Source organism: Mustela lutreola, chromosome 1 (genome assembly GCF_030435805.1).
Source record: "Mustela lutreola isolate mMusLut2 chromosome 1, mMusLut2.pri, whole genome shotgun sequence".
Lineage (NCBI taxonomy): Eukaryota > Metazoa > Chordata > Mammalia > Carnivora > Mustelidae > Mustela > Mustela lutreola.
In genome coordinates, this window is record NC_081290.1 from 287,321,474 (window position 1) to 287,343,457 (window position 21,984).

General features: G+C 59.8%; 1 protein-coding gene across 10 annotated transcripts in view; it reads right to left on the reverse strand.

The window, feature by feature from the left end:
• Positions 1-21,984, reverse strand: part of SHANK2 (SH3 and multiple ankyrin repeat domains 2) — a 453,117-nt gene that overhangs the window by 334,900 nt on the left and 96,233 nt on the right. For all 10 annotated transcript variants that reach the window (XM_059150585.1, XM_059150583.1, XM_059150584.1 and 7 more), the window contains 2 exons: positions 16,462-16,578; positions 8,705-8,782 (listed from right to left, as the gene is read on the reverse strand). In XM_059150585.1, coding sequence (XP_059006568.1) covers positions 8,705-8,782; positions 16,462-16,578 — 195 coding nt within the window. The remainder of the gene's footprint in view (positions 1-8,704; positions 8,783-16,461; positions 16,579-21,984) is intronic.

Sequence of the window (21,984 nt, forward strand, 5' to 3'; positions counted from 1 at the left end):
CCTCATTCGCAAGCCGCTCCTCAGGCTCCCGTCCCCTCCCGGGAATTTCTCCACTGGCCTGGCCTTTCTGGAAATGCTGCCGGTAGCTCCAGTGTCTCAGTCTCCGTCTGTAGCAGGAGACGGGTGCCCTGTGCCGCCCAGACCCCGGTTCTCCACTCGGTGCTGGGACGTGACTGCAGGCAGCCCCGCACGGGCTGCGACACTGTGCAGAGGGACTCTGGGCTTCGTCAAGGTCATGGGATCGATGCTGCTTATGCCGGGAAGGAAAGCTGAAAATCACCCAAGAGCAGACCCCCCGAAGGCATCCACGCCGAGAGGAGAACCAGGGATGGAGAGTGCAGACGTTGCCTACAGGTCCCTAAGCCGAGTGGCAATGAGAAAACGTGCCCCCGAAACCAGAACCGGGAACCGCCAGCCTTTCACTGAGATCTGCGGACCGGCGCTACAGAGGACCCACCTGGGTAGACCCTCAGGTCCCGACTGAGGCTCACCTCCCACCCAGAGGGGCTTCAGGTGGGGACGGGAGGCCACATCATCAGTCCCCTGCTGTGTCCCCAACCCTGTAATGTCCTCAGCGCCCAGGGAGCCGGGGCGGCCGGCTGCCGTGGACGACCCAGGCACCAGCACGTTCTTGAAAACGGCTTTCTTCTGGGCACATGGACTCGGTCCTGGACTGGGTGTGACTGTGACCCTGGCCTGTGACCCAAGTTCTGTGCCTGGGCCGTGCGTGGGGACAGTAGGGACCCTCGACCACGGTGAGCCTGCTGCTGGGAGCTGCTCGGGGGATGCCCGTGTCTCCCCCGTGGCCCCTGAAGAGGCGGGCAAGCGTGACGGGGAAGGCAGGGCTTGTGGAAACCTCGTCTGGGCCGAGACACAGGGTTGTCCCCGTTTGACTCAGGAGCTATTTCCGGAACACAAAACCACTTGTTGGGTCAACCAAAAACGCAGTGTTGGGGGGCGCCTGGGTGGCTCAGTGGGTTAAGCCGCTGCCTTCGGCTCAGGTCATGATCTCAGGGTCCTGGGATCGAGTCCCGCATCGGGCTCTCTGCTCAGCAGGGAGCCTGCTTCCTCCTCTCTCTCTCTCTCTGCCTGCCTCTCTGCCTGCTTGTGATCTCTCTCTGTCAAATAAATAAATAAAATCTTAAAAACAAAAACAAAAACGCAGTGTTGGGGAGACACTCTCACGAAAACCTCATGTAGGGTTTATGGCCAGAGGCCTGTGGCAGCCACACTTTATGTTGGTGTACGCACGAGTGTGTGTATTTGTGTGTGCATATGCACACGCATGTGAGCGTATGTCTGTTCCCCTGTGTCCTGGCGCACATCACCTTCTCATTCCTCCCTTCAATGTGCCCTGCCCTGGCCCCCTTGTGCTCCCCCAAGGTCCGGGTTGCTAGAAGGTTCTTTCTGATCCCGCTGGAAGGCTCTGGCTCAGGCTTGGAGAGAGGGACTCTGGGGTGTGAGGTCGGCAGGGTCCCCATAAGCGGGGTCACACAGGCCTGGCAGGTCATGGAACATCAAACCAGTGCTCCCAGTTACAGGCCATCTGATCCTCAGCACGGTGGAATCTGACTTCCACGAGCCCTCGCTGGCTCCCAGCGCTTTCCACTGCAGGCGGGTAGCGGGGAGTTTCCCCACGCTGTCAGAAAAGCTGTCACGGGCCCACCTGCTCCTGGCTGCTGGCCAGGACTCCTATGAGGTCACAAGCCAGCGGAAGGTGCTCACGATCCTTCCGGACCCTCACGCACATCCACCTGGGGGGTGAACATGCTTTGCTCAGCTCAGGGAGAGCAGTGGCGGCGGACAGACCCTTCTGGGCCCCACCCCGGCCCTGCCCGCTTCTCTCCTGCCTGGCGCCTGTGGTGCATTCTCGGGGGCACCCTTGGGGCTGCAGGAGACTGACCTCAAGCAGCTCCTTCCCAGCCTTGCTCCCCACCATCACGGTCCCTTCCGCCATCTTGCTCAACTAATCAGTTAATCGGGAAACTCTCCGTCCCGGCCCCAAACAGGTGCCAGTCACAGAGCACCCTTCGCCCACACTCCCACTCGCGCCATGGCACCCCGCGGTGCAGACATAAAGACACAGGCTGACCAGCCGGCTGACCAGTCATCACTTCCAGAATAGTGTGGTCCAACACAGCGGGCGCTGAGCCCCTGGAGAACAAGGGACCAAACCTAAATTTTATTTGATTATAATCAAATTTAAGGAGCCGCATGCGTGCTGTGGCCACCATACGGGTAGTGCAGCCCTGGAATATTTTGGAATCCAGAACCCTCGCTCACACTCTGTGAGATCTCCTCTGAGTTGCTCACCTCCCGGTGGCAACATCAGATTGTCACGTGGGAATGCGACTACTATTGGACAGGTTGGTGTCACGTTACGGTCTCCTTCCGCGGTTGCCTCCGCACATCTGACTCAGTCAAACCCGAGGTCCGGCATGTCACGTGCCCGCTCTTGAGTCTGACTTCCTGGCTCGGGCACTGGTCTCTGCCCAGCCCTGACTCCTGGCTCACTGGCTTCCTTGCTGCTCTTAAATAGATGGGTGCACTGTGACCCCAGGGCCTTTGCACGTGCTGGTTCCAGACCCTGGAAGGCTCCCCCACAGGGACGCTGAATGGCCTGCACTCCCCCTGCCTTTCTCAGTCTCTGCTCACGGTCCGAGGCCACGCGAGGGGCCAGCCATGAAAGACCCTCCCCCACGTCTCTCCTTACTTCAATGTTCTTCACGTTATTTGCCAACCCGGACGTGTTATGTGTTTCTCTCTTTCCTTGTGAATCACCAGTCTGGCTGGCGTATACCCCTGACAACAGGGGTGCGGTTTTGTTCACCGGCGTGTTTCCCCAGCACCCAGAACAGAGTGTGGGAACTCTGTGTGCTGCCTGAAATAATGAACTGGAAACCCGATTATTTTCGTCACAGAGATGCCGTGTTCCAGCCCAGACATTTCCACTCACCCAGGTCTCCAGACCCGAATCTAGAAATACGATTCCCACGTGCTTATTTCTATGGAACACAGAGTTTGAATCCCAGATAAAATTTCCAGAAAAAGTTGAAAGAAAACGTGTAACAGTGAATGGCCTGCCCAACTGCTCAACCTACGCAGGGGTGACGGGCTGCAGGGCGAGGAGGGGCCCGGCCAGGCCACAGAGTGGACGAGGTGGGCCGTGGTGAGCGGGGGGGGGGGGGGGGGGGGGGGGCGGGGGACTGCTGTGCCAGATGGAGCGCCCGCACCTTCCCAAGGGGCAGGGGTCCCTAGCCCCAGCCAGATGCCAACTCACGCAAAGTCTGCCTTTCCTAATTTTTCAAGGGAAGCTGGAAGTCTGAATTTTTATACAAAATTCCTGGATATTTAAATGTTGTCAAAGAATTTCATTCTTCTTAAAAACTCTGAGCAGGCCGTCGTCAAACGCTCTGGGGTGAGATTCACCCTCTGGACGGCACGTGGTTAACTGTCCAAGAACAGCTGATTCCAGCCACAGGGTAAGTGAGAGCAGGTGCCGTGTGTTCTCCACACGGTGTGTGGGGTCCCAAGGTGTGAGGCAGGCACCCCTGGCGCCCAGGTCCCGCCTCGGTGAGCTGCTGCTGAACATGCCAGAAAGACACAGCACCAGAAGAAAAGAGAAATGAAAATGGTATTTGGTTGGACAGAAAAAATAGTTTTTTGTCATTCACAATGGCCAGGGCTGAGCTGAAACCGACAAAACCTGTCATCTGCAAGGGTCCTGGGGCCACTTCTCCAGAACACGCGTGGTGGGGAGTGAGGAATGAGGGGGAAGCCTCCAGTCTCTGATGTCCCCAGGCATGTGTCCCGGTACCCTCAGCTGTGGCTCCAGCCCTGCTCCCTGTCCCGGGGGCCAGCCTGCTCCCAACAGGGTACTGCTGAAGACAGCAGGCCACACCCATAGCACCCTCAGATCTCGCCCTGCGGAGTGCCACCCCCACCCCACCCCCCCTTAACTGTTGTACTTATCCCAGGTGAGTGGCTCGCAACAGCGGGAACTGGTCCTCCCCTCACCTGGCGGCCAGAAGTCTAAAACCCAGGTGTGGGCAGGGCCGAGCTCCCTCCGGAGGCGCTGGAGGAGGCTCCTTCCTGCTCCTCCGGCTATTCCAGGCATGCCCAGCTGTGTCCGGGTCCCCTCAGCATGGCCTCTGTGGTCACGTGGCCCCTCCTCCGTGCGTCTGTGTGTCTGCGCGTTTAATGCCACCTTCCCCGACCTGGGTAGTTTCCCAGTGTCCGCTCCCATCACCTGCGGCATGAAAGACAGCACGACGGGGGAGGTCCTGTGCTCGACGTTCAGCGTGGAGCATGGGGTCACGGGGAGACGGAACTGTCCCGACCGTGCTCTGAAACCCGCGTGGACTTCCACGCCATGAGCCACGAGCCACTCGCAAGCAGGTTGGGCTCTGAGTCACTGAACAAAGAAACGGATCGGAAACGTGCCCAGAGGGAGTCAGGAAGAGAGGCGCCCACTGAGTGCATTCACTCGGCTTCCCAGAAAACGTGCAACAGCGGACCAGACGTCCCTGCAGGGTCAGATCGCCTTTGTCACAGGCCTGGCCTCCTGCCCGGGGCAGCTGCTTCACGAGAGCACGATTAGCACAGAGAGCACGCAGTCCCCGGCAGGGCGCCCGGCGCACCGGCTCGGATCGTGCGCGCCTGGGAGGAGGGGTTCTCCCCCGTCTACACCATGGAATGAGTGAGTGCAACGTGCGCTCCATGCCAAGTGCACGAGACGCGGGGCCTGAAGGGCGACAGCCTCGGTTTCAGAAAAGACACAGGTCACTTTGGTGAGCTCAGAGCTCCCCTGGGGGACGTGCAAGGCCAGGAACCACCGGGGGATTCGCGGAATGCAGAGCTTGAAGACACAGAACCATCGTGAGACAGAACCGGCAGGCGTCTGCGCGAGGGGCAGCCACACCCTGGGGTTTAAACCTCAGTTCCTCGTTTCCTACTGTGGCCTCTCTCCGGCTCGAACGTCGAGTGCGGTGGTCAAGGACGATCACAGGGTCCGGCGGGAGCACGAGGTGAGGGGGGAGCCCCAGGAGGAAGGCTCCGTGGCAGGCGGGGCAGAGAACTGCGCCCACTGGAAGGCAGGCCACGCCACGGCCACTGTGCTCCCCTGCACCAGAGGACTCCACGCCACGGCCTCTGTCCTTCCTGCCCGCCTGCCCTCACACTTCCCGCCTGCGTGAGCACCGGACGCCGGACCTCCGAAGGCCTCGTCGTCCACGCCCCCGGCTCACCATTCCCCGCACTTCTCCGCAGCTGGATGACCGAGCGGCAGCTGCTGAACGCAGCCGGGGCACAAGAGAACCGGGACACAGACCAGGGAGAAAGGCCACCCCTCCCCATCCGCATGCCGGGTGCTGGAGCAAAGTTGGGGAACACCCCGGGAGCCCCTTTTGGGAGGGAGGGAGGATTCATCCGTCCCGTGTGTCAGCCCGAGTCCTGCAGGGAACAGACCAGGAGGACGTGTGTGTGAATGTGTGTGTGTGCGCGCCCGTGCGTGTGTACACATAATTAAGAGATTATTTTAAGAAACTGGACATTATGAATGTGGACATCCACGGTTTGTAGGACAGACCGGCAAGCTGGGAACTCAGGCAGGCTTTCGTGACATCTTGAGGCTGAGTTTTGTCTTCTCTGGGAAACCTGTTTGTTGTTCCCGTGAAGGCTTCCTGCCCATCAGAGGCCGCCCACGCACGCGACGGAGGGTTCATCTCCTTTACTGTAACTCCGCTGGCTGCAGACGTTAAGTTAACCACAAACACGGTCACAGCCACACCCGCACGAGGGTTTGATGGGACGGCTGGGGGCGCCTCGCCGAGCACGCCCCGCACCCCGGCCGCCGCGGCTGCCCGCTCTCCCCCTCACGCGGCCCTTCTCCATCTTCAGACTCCTTTCCGTTCTGTTTTCAGAATCAACACCCACTTGGTTTTTTGCTTTGCTCCCTTGGACTAATGATCCAAAGCACAGAGGGTCCCTGATGTTCCCTCCATGCCGGGACACAAGACACGCCACATGCAGAGGGAGGGGTCGCCTTCACCCCGGACGCCAGAGCGCCGGACTGGAGGTCAGGAGGCCTGGAGGCCACAGACTTGGCCGCTAACTGCATTTGCATTCCCATGCCTCCATCCCAGCAGAACTCCGTTTTGCCTATAAATTAGGAATAAATATCCCTACCCCATCGGGTTGTTGAATACCAAATGAGAACATCCAGAAGAGCATTTGTGAGCTTTAAACTTCTGGGCAACAGGAAGGATTCGTCCTCACCGCCACCACCGCCGCCACCACCGCCGCCACCACCATTGTCATCACCGTGACCATCATCAACATCATCGCTTTATAGGTTGAATTTTCTCCCCACGAAATTCAGTTTGTGAAATCTTAACCCCCAGTATGTTGGTATTTGGAGATAGGGCTTTTGGGCGGTGACGAGGGTTAAGTGTGGCCAGAAGGGTGGGGCCCCAACAGACGGAACAGTTTCCAGGAGGAGAGGATGAGGCGGAGGAAGCCCCGCGCCCTGTACGCTCGGAGGAAAGAAAAGCCAGTGGTCGTTCGCCGTCTGCTAGCCAGGACGAGAGGCCTCATCAGAAGCTACATTTGTTGGCACCTAGACCTTAGACTTCTACCCTCCAAAACTGCGAGACATAAATGTCCGTTGCTTACGCCGCACAGCCTGCGTTCTGCGGAGGCCGCTCGAGCTGACCAAGGCGCCTCTCGCCATCGGCATCACTGCCTCATACACACCCAAGGAACCGTGTAGGAGCCTCTCCTCTCCTCTTCCTTCTTCCTACAACCCCCGCAGGCACCAGGATTCCTAGACGGCTTCTCAGAACCCAGAGCACAAAGCCGTGCCCTTGACTTTCTGACTCGGTTGCACTGGGAGGCTGGGGTTGCATATCAGCATTTTCTCTCCGGTCCTGACGTGTTGTTGATGCTGCTGCTTCAGCGTCTGGGTGAAGCCATGAAGGAAATGCTTGGCCAGATGAACTCGTGAGATGGTCCCAGATTTCTTGGAACGGCAGCCGAGGAGCCCGAGCGTTTTGCCCGGAGCCGTCTGACCCTCTTCAACGACACGGTGAGCCAGCGTTCCCGCACGCTCGACAGGGAGGGACTCCTCCTCCGTATCGGGGAGGCGGGCGTCGTGAATGGGGAGAGGCGGGCACGGCGCAGGCGGGGATCCACGGGCTGGACCCCATCTCCCCATCACGGCAGCACGGGAAGGCAGGAGACACGGGCGACGGAACCAGCTCCCCGCATCCGAGCAGGCGGCCGGGCTCAGACGCTGCCTGTGACGTGAGCACACCTCGCGGGCCACAAGGTCCCATCGTTCAGCCGCACTGTGCGTCACTGCCTTCCAGAACCATCTGGGCGCTTGAGCGATGATCCCAATACAGACGGACGGCCTCGCGCTGGAGCGGGTGCGGCATCCCCGCTGGGAGCACGAAGACCTCCCACAGAAGGGGGCCCCCGGCCAGGTGGTTACTGGCTGGGGTGACGGTTTAGCCGGGGCACCAACGGGGAAGGCCACCTATGTGCCATCTGTCCCGGACGCCCTGCGTAGCTGCTTTCGTGGAGCGCCAAGTGGGGGCCACAGGGCATTGCCCCAGAGGGTCAGAAACGGCCCTTCTGTATGACCCAAGGGCTTCCTGTGGGTCGAAGGGCATTAGCTGTCCTTTTTAAGCAATTTCAGCAATGTTTTCACTTAAAAATAAAAGAGGACCAAAGAAATGTATGATTTAGTGGCAAAAAAATATTTAAACCAAGACCATCACTGAGCCACAGCAAAGCCCGAAGGTGTAGACATGGCCATAAAGAAGTAGCAGGCGCCTCTAGTCACCGCTGACCCAGAGGACATGTCCCTGGAGAGTAACCACAGACTTTCCAGACCCATGAACATACCAGAAAGTCACGATCATGAGCCGTTTTGCTCTGCCTGAAACTCACGAGATTGAAACCACAGTCCAGCCACCGTGACGGCAAACCAACGAAACGTTGAACGGCGGTTATGAGACGTTTGGCCCGTTCTCGAGACATCAGACCCATACTTGTTAGTAATGCCTTGGAAGCATATTAGGAAAACCATCCACGCGTGTCAGCTCTAAATTAAAGACCCCTCTTGGCTCAAGAAGATGCAAAAATTACTTCCAAATAGAAATGACACTTGGATTCTCGGTCAAGTGGAAACACTGGACAGTCCGGAGGGTCAGAGAGCATTGCTGTAACTTTAACGCATTAGCCAAAGAAATTCGTTTCCACCCTAGACTATCGGGTCAGCTGCATCGAAATCAGATAAGCCCCGTGTCCCCATGATGGGACCCGGACTCTACCGCAATTCAAAGACAACTAGGACGGCAGCTTCGCGCCGGCCCCATGAGGCGCTGTGCTGACACTGGGCCGGAGCTGCTCCCCAGCGCTCGGGGACCACAGGCTCCGTGGGGCTGCCAGGTGACCACAGGCCTCCTCCCAAGACAGAGTCACGAAGGCCTTTCCGGAGCCGCCTCCTCCAAGCCCCCACCAAGACGAAACACCGTGGCAAACAGCAGACCGAGACGTGTCCACAGCTCCAGCACGAAGGAGGGACGACAGTGCCACGGGCGCAGGCGCCGTCCCCAGCGAGCCAGGACCCCTCGTGCCCAGCACCCGCTCCATGGGGAACCCTGCACCCCGGGGGCGCCGGCTCCGAGAGCCCCCTTACCTGGAACGGGGTCTGGCTGTTGTAGTTCTTCTGCTCCTTGTTCCCGCCCCGGAAGAGCAGCACTCGGGCACAGCTGTCCTGCGGACGGAAGAGAGAAACCTGTTTGTGGGTCGGGGCACAGACGGGCTCCACCGGACCGGCTCAGAGGCTGATCGCCCAGGGAACTAGGGACATGCCCGTGTGAGGTCCCCAGGGGCACCTCTGGTCATCGCGGCGGTGAAGAGGAGGGCGAAGGGCCCTGCTCCCTACTGGGTGAGGTTTAACTCTCGCAAACTCTCTGGACGACCTGGCGGAATCCATGAGCACGTCTAACCCGGGCACCCGGCTCTGTGAGACCGTGGGCCAAAGAGCAACGTCCTGTGCATGTGGAGAAAATATGCGGCGGCACATACTAGAAGGAAAACACAAGAAGAAAGGGAAAACCTGGAGGCAGCATTATTGTTCTGACAGAAAGGACAGTGGGAATGCATTCTAGAACATTCTTCATCTAGAAGGCTGTAGGGAAAAACAAGGGAGATCCACAAACCTGCAAAGAAATACAAGAACTTCCAAGCAGGAAACACAGACTTTCCAGGTAGAAAGTCTCAGAACAATAACACGGCGTAACTTCGCTTCCGTTTTCAAAGCCTCATGGCGGGGAGTGGGCAGCCGCTAAGCCCCCAGCTGCCATTCCGAGGAGCGGTCCGGCCGCTTGGAACCGGGGCCCCAGAGCCCCGCAGGACCCCGCTTCTGCAAGCCCTCACCAGCGTTCTGTACAGCCCAGGGATGACGCCCGCCGGAAAGTCCCATCAGAAACGCAAGAATAAATTCTCGCCAGACGCCGCCATTCCTGCCCTCCCCGGCGGGTCCCCGGCTGGGGCCTCCCCACAGGGGCAGACGTTCACGAGCCCGGGACACGGTCCGTCACTCTCAGGATGACCAGACTCCACGTGCGATCACGTCCCAGAGCTATCTCAAACTTAAACGGCAGATGGTTTGCTTGGCTTGGTAACAATCATACCTTGTGTGGGCACACGTGTGTGTGCAAGTGTGTGTGTGTGTGCACATGTGCATGCAGAAGTGTGGATAGGCCCTTTTGTGTAGGAATGTGTGTATGCATGGGTGCGGGTGTGTGTGTAGCCCTGTGAGTATGCATGTTTGGGGCGGGTGTGGGTAGGCATGTGTGGGCGCACGTGTGTAACACTTGTATGTAACACTTGTGTATGCAGGCATGTGTGCATCCACACGTGTGGGGAGGGCAGGTGTGGGTGCACATGTGTGCAGGGGTGGGTGTACAGGTGAGCCTGCGCATGTGTCTGTGGGCGTGTGTGTGTAGGCACATGTGCGCAGGCATGTGCGTAGGCACGTGTGGACACGTGTGTATGTGAGTGTAGGCATGTGTGCGCTGCCATCCAGCGTTCCCGCTAGGAGTAGACAGGAGGCCCATCATGCAGACAAGGCAGCGGAGCTCCAGAAAGGTTACATGGAAAACCACGGCTTCGGAAAGGGAGCACGAGACAACACTGACCCCAGAGCAGGGGCCGTGGGGGCGCTGGCTGTGTCCCGTGCGGCTGCCGGCCACCAAGATGCTCCCAGAGGAGCCTCATCTGTGACACGTGGAACTGTGTCTCCATCCGCTTATACAAGCCAGTCTAGTATAGATGGAGAAGAGTCTGCATTTTCCATTTCGAGAGCCAAAGCGTCAGGAAGAGTACCGTTCCCGCTGCCAATTATTTTCTTGGCAACATTTCCAGAGACACTAAGAGAACAACCCCAGCCTCCCTGCTCCATGAGGATCCCCAGGCTTGCCCCGTCCCCAGCCAGGTGGCCATGCCACTGGGTCGCCACCTCCTGCAGGAGCCCAGACGCACCACGTGAAGACGCAGACCCGAAAGCACATTCATTCACGCACACGGCTAGTCGGGACGCAACGACAGCCAGGCAGGGTACCACTCTGGCCCCAGGGACACCGAGCCAACATGCGCCAGAGAGGGAGGGCAGGTGGTCAGGGGAGCCCCCACTCCCCCAGGAGCGGGTCCAGAAGCCTGCCCAAGCCAGTGACAACTGGAGGATGTGTTCCCAGCAGAGGGAACAGCCAGGGCCCTGGTGCAGGCTGCAGGCGGCAGGGGCCCTCGGAGCAGTGTGGGGGCGCTCCCCTCTGCAGGGTGCAACGTCACTCTGGGGTCTGCGGAAGGCGCATCAGAGAGAGACAAGCGGGAGGGACGGCCAGTCGGGGGTGAGGGTGGCCGTGTGTGGCCCTGGCGAGGGCAGGAGGGGCAGGAGGAGCCGGGATCCCTGGGACAGACGGACCGTGAGGGGCAGGACCGGAGCCCGGACTCCAGGAAGCTGCGGAGGGAAGGGGCTCCTCACACGGTGTGGGGGAACCACGTACGTGGTTTCTACAAGGCTTGTTGGTCCGGCAGGGGCCCCATTGGCAAAGCTGTTTGAGGTGTTTTCTAGAAGGTGCCAAGGCCACAGGCAGACCTGCTGGAGGTCACCGTGGGAGAGAATGTGGGCCGTGGGGGGCTGCCCCAAGCAGGAGGGAGGAAGCCTGACGGGGTGGCAGGCGGGGAAAGCTTGCGGGAGGCCCCAGGGGAGGTCAGTGGGGTCTGGACACAAGCAAATGGGCAGACAGAGGAGGAGACGGGAGATGCGGGTGAAGAGATGCGGGATGCGGGCTACGGGCTTGCTCAGAACGGCCCCGTCATGGACAGAGCCCGGGTTTTCAGGCTGGATTTCCACATCCCACCGGGGCTTTCATCTCTATGGCATGGAGGTGACACCCCAACACGATTTACCAAATCTTCCCGATTAGTTGGGAGCTCATTTCCAGTTTGCACTGTCCCAATGCGTGCCTGTGTGGCAGACGGAAATCTACGGAGAGGTGACATGCTGAGGCAAGGCAGGGGCGGGAAGACGGACGTCACCGGAGCGGCCGGAAGCCGGCATGCGGAGGAGCTGCCCCTGAGGGCCACACCCGATGGCGCTCTGGACCACGGCTCCTATGCCTAAACTGCGCCGATAGGAGCCCTGTCCCCACCCCAGCCAAAGGTCACGGAATGTGTCCCCATAGCCTTGGGGCAAAGACACAGGGCAGGTTGGAAGCCCAGCCTCCACCTCCTGACCCACAGGAGAGAATGTCAACCAACAGCAGCCGCCGAAGGCTCCCCGTGGATCTATAGGGAAGACCATGTGGATGGTCTCCTTCCACAAGACGCACCCTCCAGTGCTCCCGAGGATGATGACCCCTGATGGCCTTGGGGAGGCAGCCCCCATGCTGACAGGTGCTCCGCTGACATGAGAAGGACCACAGCGACGCAGCCTGTCTCTTCTTACCTTGGGCCTCGCTGGTACCAGGAGCAGGGTTTGTTTCTCATCCTCCCCACAAAGCGGCCAGGCCCACTAACCTTTGAGATGTAAGACTCCCTCCCTTCCTTCATTATCCAAGCCAGAAAAACAAACACTGGGCTGCCTCCCCCCTCTTGGCCTCCAGAAAAGCCCGAGAGAGGATGAGAGCCCTGGCAGATTAGACACGATTTGCTGCTTACAATCAAAGCCCTAATTAGCGGGTTTCATAAGAGAAGGGAATATTCTGGTCTGTGTATTTTATTAGAAATGTGCAGATGAGGCCCGCCTAAAACTAATAAAATACACATGCATCAAATCCATTAACCTGGCTGCTCTTAGATTTAACAAGGAGGGGCATGGCAAGGTAAATTAGCAGAAGCAGGACCATCACCACCATCAGCACCGGAACCATGACCATCACCACCAACACCATCAGCACCAGCACCACCATCATCATTATCAACATCATAACCATCACTACCATCACCATCAGCACCATCCTCACATCATCATCACCAACACCATCCCCAACATCATCATCATCATCACCAACATCATCCCCAACATCACCAGCACCATCCCCAACATCATCACCATAACCATCACCACCAACACCATCAGCACCATCATCACCGTCATCATCACCGCCACCACCAACATCATCCCCAACATCACCAGCACCATCCCCAACATCATCACCATCAACACCACCATGACCATCAGCACCATCCTACCATCATCATCACCATAACCATCATCACCACCACCGCCATCATCATCATCAACACCACCATGACCATTACTACCATCACCATCAACACCATCACCACCATCACCACCAACACCATCACCACCATCACCATGACTATCACCACCAGCACCATCCTACCATCATCATCACCATAACCACCAACACCACCACCATCATCATCACCATCACCACCATTATCACTACCACCACGACCACCATTACTGCCACCCTTTACCAAGCATGCACCGTGTGGCAGACACACCGTATGTTTGTTTTCTATTTTAAGCCTCTCAGCAGCGCTGGCAGTTAGGTAGAATCATGCCTACGGTACAGATGGGAGAATTCACTGTCCCAGAGTTCGTCCCAGACAACACAGCAAGGTCACAGTCTCAGCCACACGGAGCCCGACTGTCACGCATCCCGGCGCTGCAAGCCCACCTGCCTACTGCTGTTCCTCCCCCCGAATCCTGCTCTGACTTCACCGCGCTGCATCCCCACCCCTGGAGCAGTGCCTTTCTCACGAGGATCTCCCAGAGGGCCCTGTACGTGTGCCTTCCGACATCCCTTCCTCCGGAAGTTGCAAAGGGATTCCTCCGGTCGGCGTGGAGCCTGGCCTGCTGCTGCCGCATGCCGCACACGTGCACAAAGGAGGAGCTGCACCCATGGGTGGCGTGGGAGGACAGGGCTCTGGCTAGGGACAATGGGCAGTGTATGCTGGACGTGGAGAAGACAGGGCTCCCTGTGGCCTAGACCCCGACCTTACTGTGTTGTTCACCATGCTGCAGAGGACGGCCACACAGCCCAGAGAAGCAGCAGGCAGATCCCAGGACCCTGGAGAGAGGGGACAGCTCTGCCCTGCCTACGCTTGCTGGCACAGGCGGAGCAAGTTGCCCAGCCGTGGAGTGGGGAGTCTGTCCCCATGTGGCCAGGGTGGATGCAGACACAGTCTTCCCCACCCAGCCTCGGCCGAGTATGGCCCGCGGCCTAACTCAGCTCACTGCCTGCTTTACAGATACAGTCCTGCTGGCACACAGTCACCCTCACTCACCTCGGTGCTGTCTGTGGCTGAGCTCACGCTGCAGTGGCAGAGCGGCGTGACCCGGACAAGCCCACGTGGGCCACAAAGTCAAAAATAATAAGCGGCCCTTTACAGGAAATGTCTGCTCCTAAACGAAAATACCTAGGAGAAAAATACTCCGAAGGCACATGGGGGAGGGTGTTCCCGAAGCCGCCAGCCGAGGGGGCGACAGGGCGGGCGACAGGCGGCGCCCTGCCCGTCACACCTGCCCGTCACCAAGCCAGAATACGGACTACCGAGTGGTCTGAACCTTTCTGAACAAAATAATCTCACCAATGCTCACAAAGACCGTCTTGTCCACAATTATTTCAAGTGACAGAAAACATTCTTTCCTGTTTTTTTCTTTCATTCATGATAAATTATGCTTGAAATCTACTGGGGAAAATTAAGGAACGTTCCTCTAAAGCAGCAATTAGCGCATGTCGGCACAGATGTTTTACCAGCCAAAGCCAAGTCTCACGATGCGTGCTTTCCGAATGAAGCCCGGCTAGGTCTCTCCAAGTTCACAAACCCACCAAAATACCCCCAAACGCCATGCAGCTCCCACCGCCCCAGCTGCGCGCAAACCCCACCGATACACTCGCGTTAAGGAGGAAGCAGGAGCTCTGCTGAAACGCTCCCCCAACCCCCTCGGGCGGAGCTGCTCTGCTGTGCCAGCCTCAGAAGAGACCCGAAGAGATGGCAATCTATGCCTCTGAGAAGCCGGGTCTGGGGGACAGGGTGCCCGCAGGGAAAGCGGACACGGCCTAATAACGGCACTTCACCCTCGTTATCTCGTGAAGGGCTGCAGAGCTAACAATACAGCTGATGCTCTCGGGAGCTCATTGAGAGGAGGCTTGACTAAGGGTGGGATGTCTGAGTTGGGTCTTGAAGGATGCATAGGAGTTTTCTATGGCAAAGAATTTACAGCAAAGAAGGTCTCATGGCTGGAAGGATCTAGTCTGGGAAGGGCCAGGGAAAGGACTCAGGTGTAGACAAAGGCTGAAGATTTCACCCAAAAAGGTAGCATCAGCGCTTTGTTTTAGAAAGAGGATGCCGACTGCAGAGAAGACAGGCAAAGTGCACATGGCTTGGGGACCCCCAGGAAGATCTCCCCTCTGTTCGTCCAGTGAGGGGAGCCCCCCACCTTCTGCTCAGCTGCTCAGTATAGTGTCCAGCTCCCACCACCCTCCAGACTCCTTGAAATCAGGGACAAGAAGAAAAGAAAGTTGGAGCAGAGAACACCTTTGATGTTGGCATCGGGGAGTTACCTTGACCTGGAGCCTCAAGGACGCTGACCGTCCCTTCTCCCCGCCCACGCCCCGAGCAGATCCTGAAACCCACCACCTCCAGGGAGCCCCGGGCCCTTCCCACAGCCTCCCCGAGCCTCCCCACCATCCTCTGCCCCACCGCTGTGCCTCTCGGCGGGACCAGCCGGATGCTCACACCGTGCTCCCCAGCCACTGGGGATTCACACTCCGGGAGGCGGGGGGGGGGGGGGGGGGTCATATCCCACGGGTCAGGGCGCACCAAAACAAGCTCATCTCCAGCTTGCCTTGGCACAAAAGGACAAATGCCACAGGAACCCACTCCGATGTGGTCCCTAGAGGGGGACAGAAGGTGGACAGCAGGAGCCGGGGCTGCGAGGGGGAAGGCCTCCGTGTTTCTCAGGACAGTGCCCTCCGGGAACGTGGGAAGTCCGAGAAGGAAAGCACCGCTGGTCGCAGAGCAACACGAATGTGCTTCATGGCAGTGAACTACGTTGTGAAAGTGGTTAAAATCGTGTGTGCTTCTGTCGTGTGTGTCACCGCAGCTGAGGAGAAAAGTGCTTCGGGAGCGTGTCTGCACACGCACGGTGGCAATTTGCCTCTGCCGCACGCTGGTCCTGGGCAAGGCTGGCGGGGTGCCGGAACCCTCCCTGGGGCTCGTCGGCCACGCCCGTGCCCCTCTGCCCTGCACATCCCTGCACGCACCCACTCTGGGGTGGACAGAATCTGCACGTGCAGCCGGGGATGGCGGGAACCAGGGGACCCCCAGCTCCCCAGCTCGCTTCTGGGGGTGGACAGCGTGGTGGGGTGGCCCAGGAGGGGCGCAGACTGGGGCTTCCAGCTCAGCTCTGGCTCTGGGACGGCTCCCTTCTCCTCCCCGCGACTCGGCTTCCTCTCTGCTACAACGGGGTAACGACTCTCGAGGAAGAAGCTGAAGATGGCAGCTCGCTGGGGCTGGAGGTGGCCCCTGAGATTCCCGTGGGAAGGCTGAACCCCCAAGGCAAGCGATTTTGGAAATGGGCCTTGAGGAGGGGTTGAGGGTCCAGTGAGGTCGTGAGGGTGGGGCCCTGACCTGACGGGACAGCGCCCTTGTCAGGAGAGACCGCAAGGTGCTGTTGGTCTCTCCGCAGCATGCAAGGACAGACAGAAGGGGCGATCCGCAGCCAGAAAAGACCTTTCCCTGAGAGCAGAACCTGCCTGCACCCTGACCTTGGCCTCTAGCCTCTGGGACCGTCTGTGGGGCTCCGTGAGGGAACCTGCACCCTGCAGGGCCCTCGGCACAGTCCCAGCCCCGGCTCCCACACGGCCAGGCAGGGTGTTGGGGGAGCGCGCCCACCCGCATGCCCCCACTGACCTGGTTGTAGAGAGCGCAGATGTGCAGGGCTGTGTTCCCCGAGGCATTCTGGGCCGCCATGTCCGCCCCGTAGAAGAGCAGGTGCTCCAGGTGCTGCACGTGGCCGTACCTGCAGGCCTGGAACGGGAGTCCGCGCGGTCAGCGGGCAGCACACGCGAGTCTCCAAGCTCCACGTGTGCTTGGCCGCTTCCCCAGAACCCACAGAGGCCGAGCCAGCCCACCCCCGTGTCAGACCAGGGCCCCAACGGTGGGACGCCCACAGCGTCCTGAGTCTCGGGGGGCCGCCAGGGCGGGACCGAGGACTTAGTCTGGGCTCCCGGAGGCAGGTCTGCAAAGGGCCCCCGTGCTCCTTTTGTTTGCATCTGGGGACCCAATGCCCAGGGACACACGTGTTGGCTTCCCCCTGGTCTCTGTGGCCAACCCCACCAAACGCAAACCAGGACGCTCCCTCCCTGGCCCCGCTTGTCGAAACTCCTCCCCCCCCGGGGGTGGGGTATGAGAACAGCCAGAAGGGGCGCGTGCGGCGTCTGCGGTGCCCAGGGAAGGGAGCCCGAGCCCGGCCTCCAGGCGAAGGCCAGGCCCCACTGTTGCTACAAAAGGTAAACCGGCCCCTCAGGGTCATGGAGGTGGGGGGCAGGCAGCCCCACAGTGAGAGCTCTCCCTCCCTGAGGCCCTCAAGGGGGTCACGTGTGCTGTTCCTGAACAAGCAGGGCTCTGGGATCAAGTAGACATCTGCACCCAAGTCGTGAACCTTCCGTTTTCCAGAACGTTCCCCCGTGAGCCCATGTCTTCACGTATAGACACAAACCCCACGTTAGTGTGAGAGTCACGTAGAATAAGGGACCCCAAAAGGCCCACGTGATGCCCAGCACCAGGCCAGCCCTGCCGACGGCAGCTCTCCGGGAGCCAGGAGACCCCGTGCTGTGACTGCTCCAGCTGGCGTCCAGGGCACACTGTGCGGTCACCAGAGCAGCCCAGAACCCAGGGCGGGCGGTCAGTTCCAAGCAGCCCCCCACCTTGGGAAAGGCCTGCATGTGGCCAGCGATGGGCAGCACTGACGGCAGGAGGGCCACGGTCCCCGGGAGTGGTGACAACGTGGATGGGAGACGGGCAGGCCAGGAAGCGGGTCCTGACACACAGGCCGGGGCTGCCCGCTGAGGCCCGTGGCGGCCACTGAGGCCCACGGCAGGTAGGGAACGAGCCAGCTGGGGCGGGGCGGGCAGCTCTCACGACCACACCTTCTGGATAACAGGGGCGGACCGTGGCACCTCACCAAGGAAAGATGGCCGGGAAGATGCCAGAACCGTCACTGGGATGAGCTTGAACAGAAATCCCAGAAACCCCCGGTCACCATGCCCTGCCTCTGTGGAGCCGGCTCACTCCATCTCGAAGCCAGGGTTAACCCGGATACGGATGCTTTCACCCACCGGCCCTCCGCCTCCCGTGGCAGCAGTGCCTGCGCTTCCTGTGGAGCCCCCAACCCACTCTCAGAGGTCGGGGGGCTGCCCCGCCCCACTGCTTCTGCAGGCACAGCCCACGGGCCTCTGTCACTGGCACCAGGCCACAGGCTGGGGGCCCGCCGGGGTTCCCACAAGGCCCTGAGGCTGCAACACCGGTTGGAGCTGCTAACAGCTCCCTCTCTTCGAGGGCAGCAGTGGAAAACCCGCAGAACCCCAGAGCAGCTAGGAGCAGAGGAGCAGGGGCACAGGAGAGGAGAGGGAGGGAGGGTGGACAGACACAGGACAGAGCCAAGGACCGACGCCCCCACAGCCCATGACAAGACTGTCCAAGCTCCAGCCGTGCCTGGGGTCCTCAGGACACAAAGCCTGGGCAGAACTTTTATTTCCCCTCATACCAGTTTGAGCTGAGATTTCTGTTCCTGAAATCAAAGGAGCCTGGACTCATCGGCTCTCCCCAGAGGATGGGGGCAGAAGAAACCCCCCATTTCTGCAGCAAGAAACACCAGTGGGGGCCAGCCAGGCTCACCCACGAACGGGGAATGAGGAAAGGGACGTAACAGCCTCAGAGACCCCCCCAGACTCCCAATTACAGAAGGAAAGACAGAAGCCTGGGAGACTGCACCTGGCCAGGCCGTCAGAGTGAACATCACTGGTAACAGGTGGGGGTCACCACGTGCCCCCCAACAGGATGCCAGGAATGCGATATTCCTACGTGATCACTCCAACAATATTCCCACCAAAATGCACACTCCGGACCCCATCACGAAGAAATACTGACCCAACCCAGATTGAGAGACAATCTCCAAGCTCACTGCCCCGTAGTCTTTGCAGGGGACCCCTACACTGGAAGGTTTCAGTGTAGGGTCCCGGACGGGATCCTTTCAGTATAAGGGACATTACTGGGACGAGGGACAAAACTTGAACGTGGTCTCTGAGTGAAGGTATGCGGGGTTCTCTGGTGTTCCAGCAAATTCCCGAGTTTGAAACTGAGAGTCCTTTACAACATAGAGAAACTAATCCTCGTTTGACACAAAGACCTCAAAGCTCACCAAAGTAAGAAATTCGTCCAGCCCCAAGATAAACTATGCTAACCATTTCCTCTTGAAATGGGGGCTGGGGATCCTGGCCTTCAAGAGATAGCTTGAAAGGGCTGCCAGAGGCCGGAGAGCCGAGACCTGACACACAGCACCCCTTACACTCCTGTCTCCTGACCATCTCCATGAGGGGCTCCTGCAGACATGCGTGAGTGGGGGGCTCCACTCCACACCTATTGCCTGCAAATCTCCTGGGCGTACGTGTTTGGAGAAGTTTCCCAGTGAGACCAGGGGCTCATCCCAGCTATGCTAAACCCCGGCCCATCAAGAGCCAACCCTGTAATTTGGTGGAAATGAGGGAAAAGCAAAAGCTTTCCTTCCAGCACGTTACTGCCACCTGCTGGACACCTGCTGGGACACATGTACTAGCCTAAGGGGGCAGCAAGCTCAGAGGTGCCCCAGGTTGTGCAAGGCACTTGGGACAACTTGGGCCTCCATCCCGCTGCAGGCCCCCGGCAAAAGGATGCACGGATTACCTCCCTGAAGGCCTCCTGGCTCATCTGGGCGGGGCAGGGGCATGGGGTACGGACCTGCCGCCCCAGGTCAGTATGGAGTGGGAGCTGGAGGCAGGTGTGCCGGCAAGCTCTGACCCCTCCACCTGGCGGCTGGGGGACCCCAGACTCTCCGACCCAGAGGAGGGGGGCTCATCTGTAAAAATGGCGGTAACTGTGGCTTCTACATCCAGGGACAGGCTCAGCCACGGCTCTGCGGTTCCCATACCGATGGCCGCAGGCTGTGCTGTGCCGCGTCCAAGCACCATGGGCATGCCGTCCCCGGGCGCACATGACGGCCCCGCCCCACGAGGCCAGCGACACCACCATCCCCCACCTGAGATAGCACGAGCCTCTCGCGGCAGCCAGGCCTCGATGCTCCACTCCGCACGAAGCCTCCCCCTGCTCTGGTTAGAACTGCCCCTCCCTGCAGAGGCTCCCCCTTGACACCTGGGCTCACGGGAGTCCCAGGCTCCCCCAGACAGGGTGGGCATCCCAGGGCACGGGGGAGACCCTGACTTTGAGCCCGGGGTCCATGCCACCTAAAAGCTAACTCCTTCAGCCAACCGTGTTCAGGAGCATGTATGACATGCGGGCTCCCTGCTTGGTGGGGAGTCTGCTTCTCCCTCTACCCCTCACCCCTGCTCGTGATCGCTCGCTCTCAAATAAATAAACCAAACCTTAAAAAAAAAAAAAAAAGAAAAGGAATTCTTGAGGAAATTAGAGGAGACCTATAGGAAGGTCTGCAAGCAACGTGAAGGGCTGTCACTTATTATTTCTGTGACGATGACGGCCACGACTCAGCAGACGAGGACTAAGACAGTGATTGGGGCAGGGCTGGGTGAGGAGGACTGTGACCGGGGCATGGCCAGGAGAGAAGGGGGCAGAGGTGTGGCCAGGCGAGGGGGAGGGTGGCAGGGGCGTGGCTAACTCCCAGGTCAAGAACACGGGACTGACAACAGGAGCGGGAAACCCCTCCTCCTCCCCGAAACACGGTCAGAGGAGATCAGAGAGGGAGAGAAGGAGGGATCGAGGTGCCCCCAGAGCTGGTCACACAGCGGCACAGCCTGCATGAGGGTGCGTGGGACCCCAGGGCCGCTCCTCCCCAGACGGGGGGCAGCCACCGTCTCCAGAGTGCTCCGCCTCCCGTAACCCAACACAGCCAAACCCGCAGGCCGCACAGAAGAGCATGAGCCATTCCCCCCTCCCCCTGATGTTCTCGGGTTGTGGGACTGTGTCTGGGTGTTTGTCACTTTCTCCTATTTCCTCAAATATCCCACTGCCGCCCAGCTGAGTAGTTAGGGTCACAGTCTGTGGTCGGTGTTGAGCTGCCTACAAAAACCCGCGCTTCCAGGGTCGGCCTTCAGGGGAGGGCGTGCCCAGGCGCTGGGCAGGTGGCAGGTGCGGGATCAGGACAGCCTCCCTTCACCCGTCAGCACCTGGCCTGGCCACGTCGGGGAAGCGGACGAAACCACCTCTGGACCGTGAGCAGGCCTGGCTGCGGGTGCGCAGGACCCCTCCAAGGGTGCAGAGCCAGGCGGCCGGGACGGAGCCGTGTCCACGCCAGGGCGTGAGGCTGAGGGACAGACCTGAGGCGGAGAACTGCACACCGCAGAGCTCCGCGGTGCTTCTCCCGCTCGCTCTGGCAAAACCTGCCTCCTGTTTCCTCCCCCCCGCAATGTGTGTCCCATCGGGGGTCGCTTCCACTCACAAGCTGGGAGGCGGTGGCGAGGGCGGGGCGGGGGGGGGGGGACTCCGCTGCGGCCTTGGGCAGGTTACCCCACCGCCCCCTCCGGCCCCCGCTCTGGGCGCATCACCTGGTCTGAGTCATGGCGGCCAGCAGGCATCCGCTGCGGAGGCTCCAAGTGTGAAAGATGGGGCCGATAAGGCCGATCAGGACAGCAGGGACTGACTGCGTGGCGAGAATCTCGGAGGAGGACGGTCTGGCCTGCTGACCTCTGTATAGTGCCCACCTCCACACATCACGGCCAGTCTGGGCCACAGCCGACCAGGCAGTGGGGTTGGGTGAGGCAGGGACCATCCAGATCATCGAGACCCTCTGATAGGGAGGGAACAAGCCACCCAGGACGTTGTGGAAAAGAAACCAGCTGCGGGCAGGGCACGACCCTGATGGGCGCCACAGTTAGAGGATGCTAAGCCCTGGGAGCCCTCACCATGGCCTCCAAGCTGAAACAGCACCAGGGGGCTGGGGCCCTGGGATCAAGAGATCTGGTGGCTTCAGTGCCCACATGCTTGGAAGCCGTGCTCGGGGTCTCAGGCATGGAACTGGCTCACGTGGGGACCAGAAATCACGGCTGGAGTCCACGCCGTGGGCAGTGACCACTAGGATCCCCCCAACCCCCAGCACACGGATGTTTCATCTCACGGTGGCCAAGTGCCAGACCGTCACAGGCGCCAGACAGGAAAGGGACTCTGGCGGGCGGCCTCCGTTGGTGGAGAGTGGGAGGAGGGCGAACC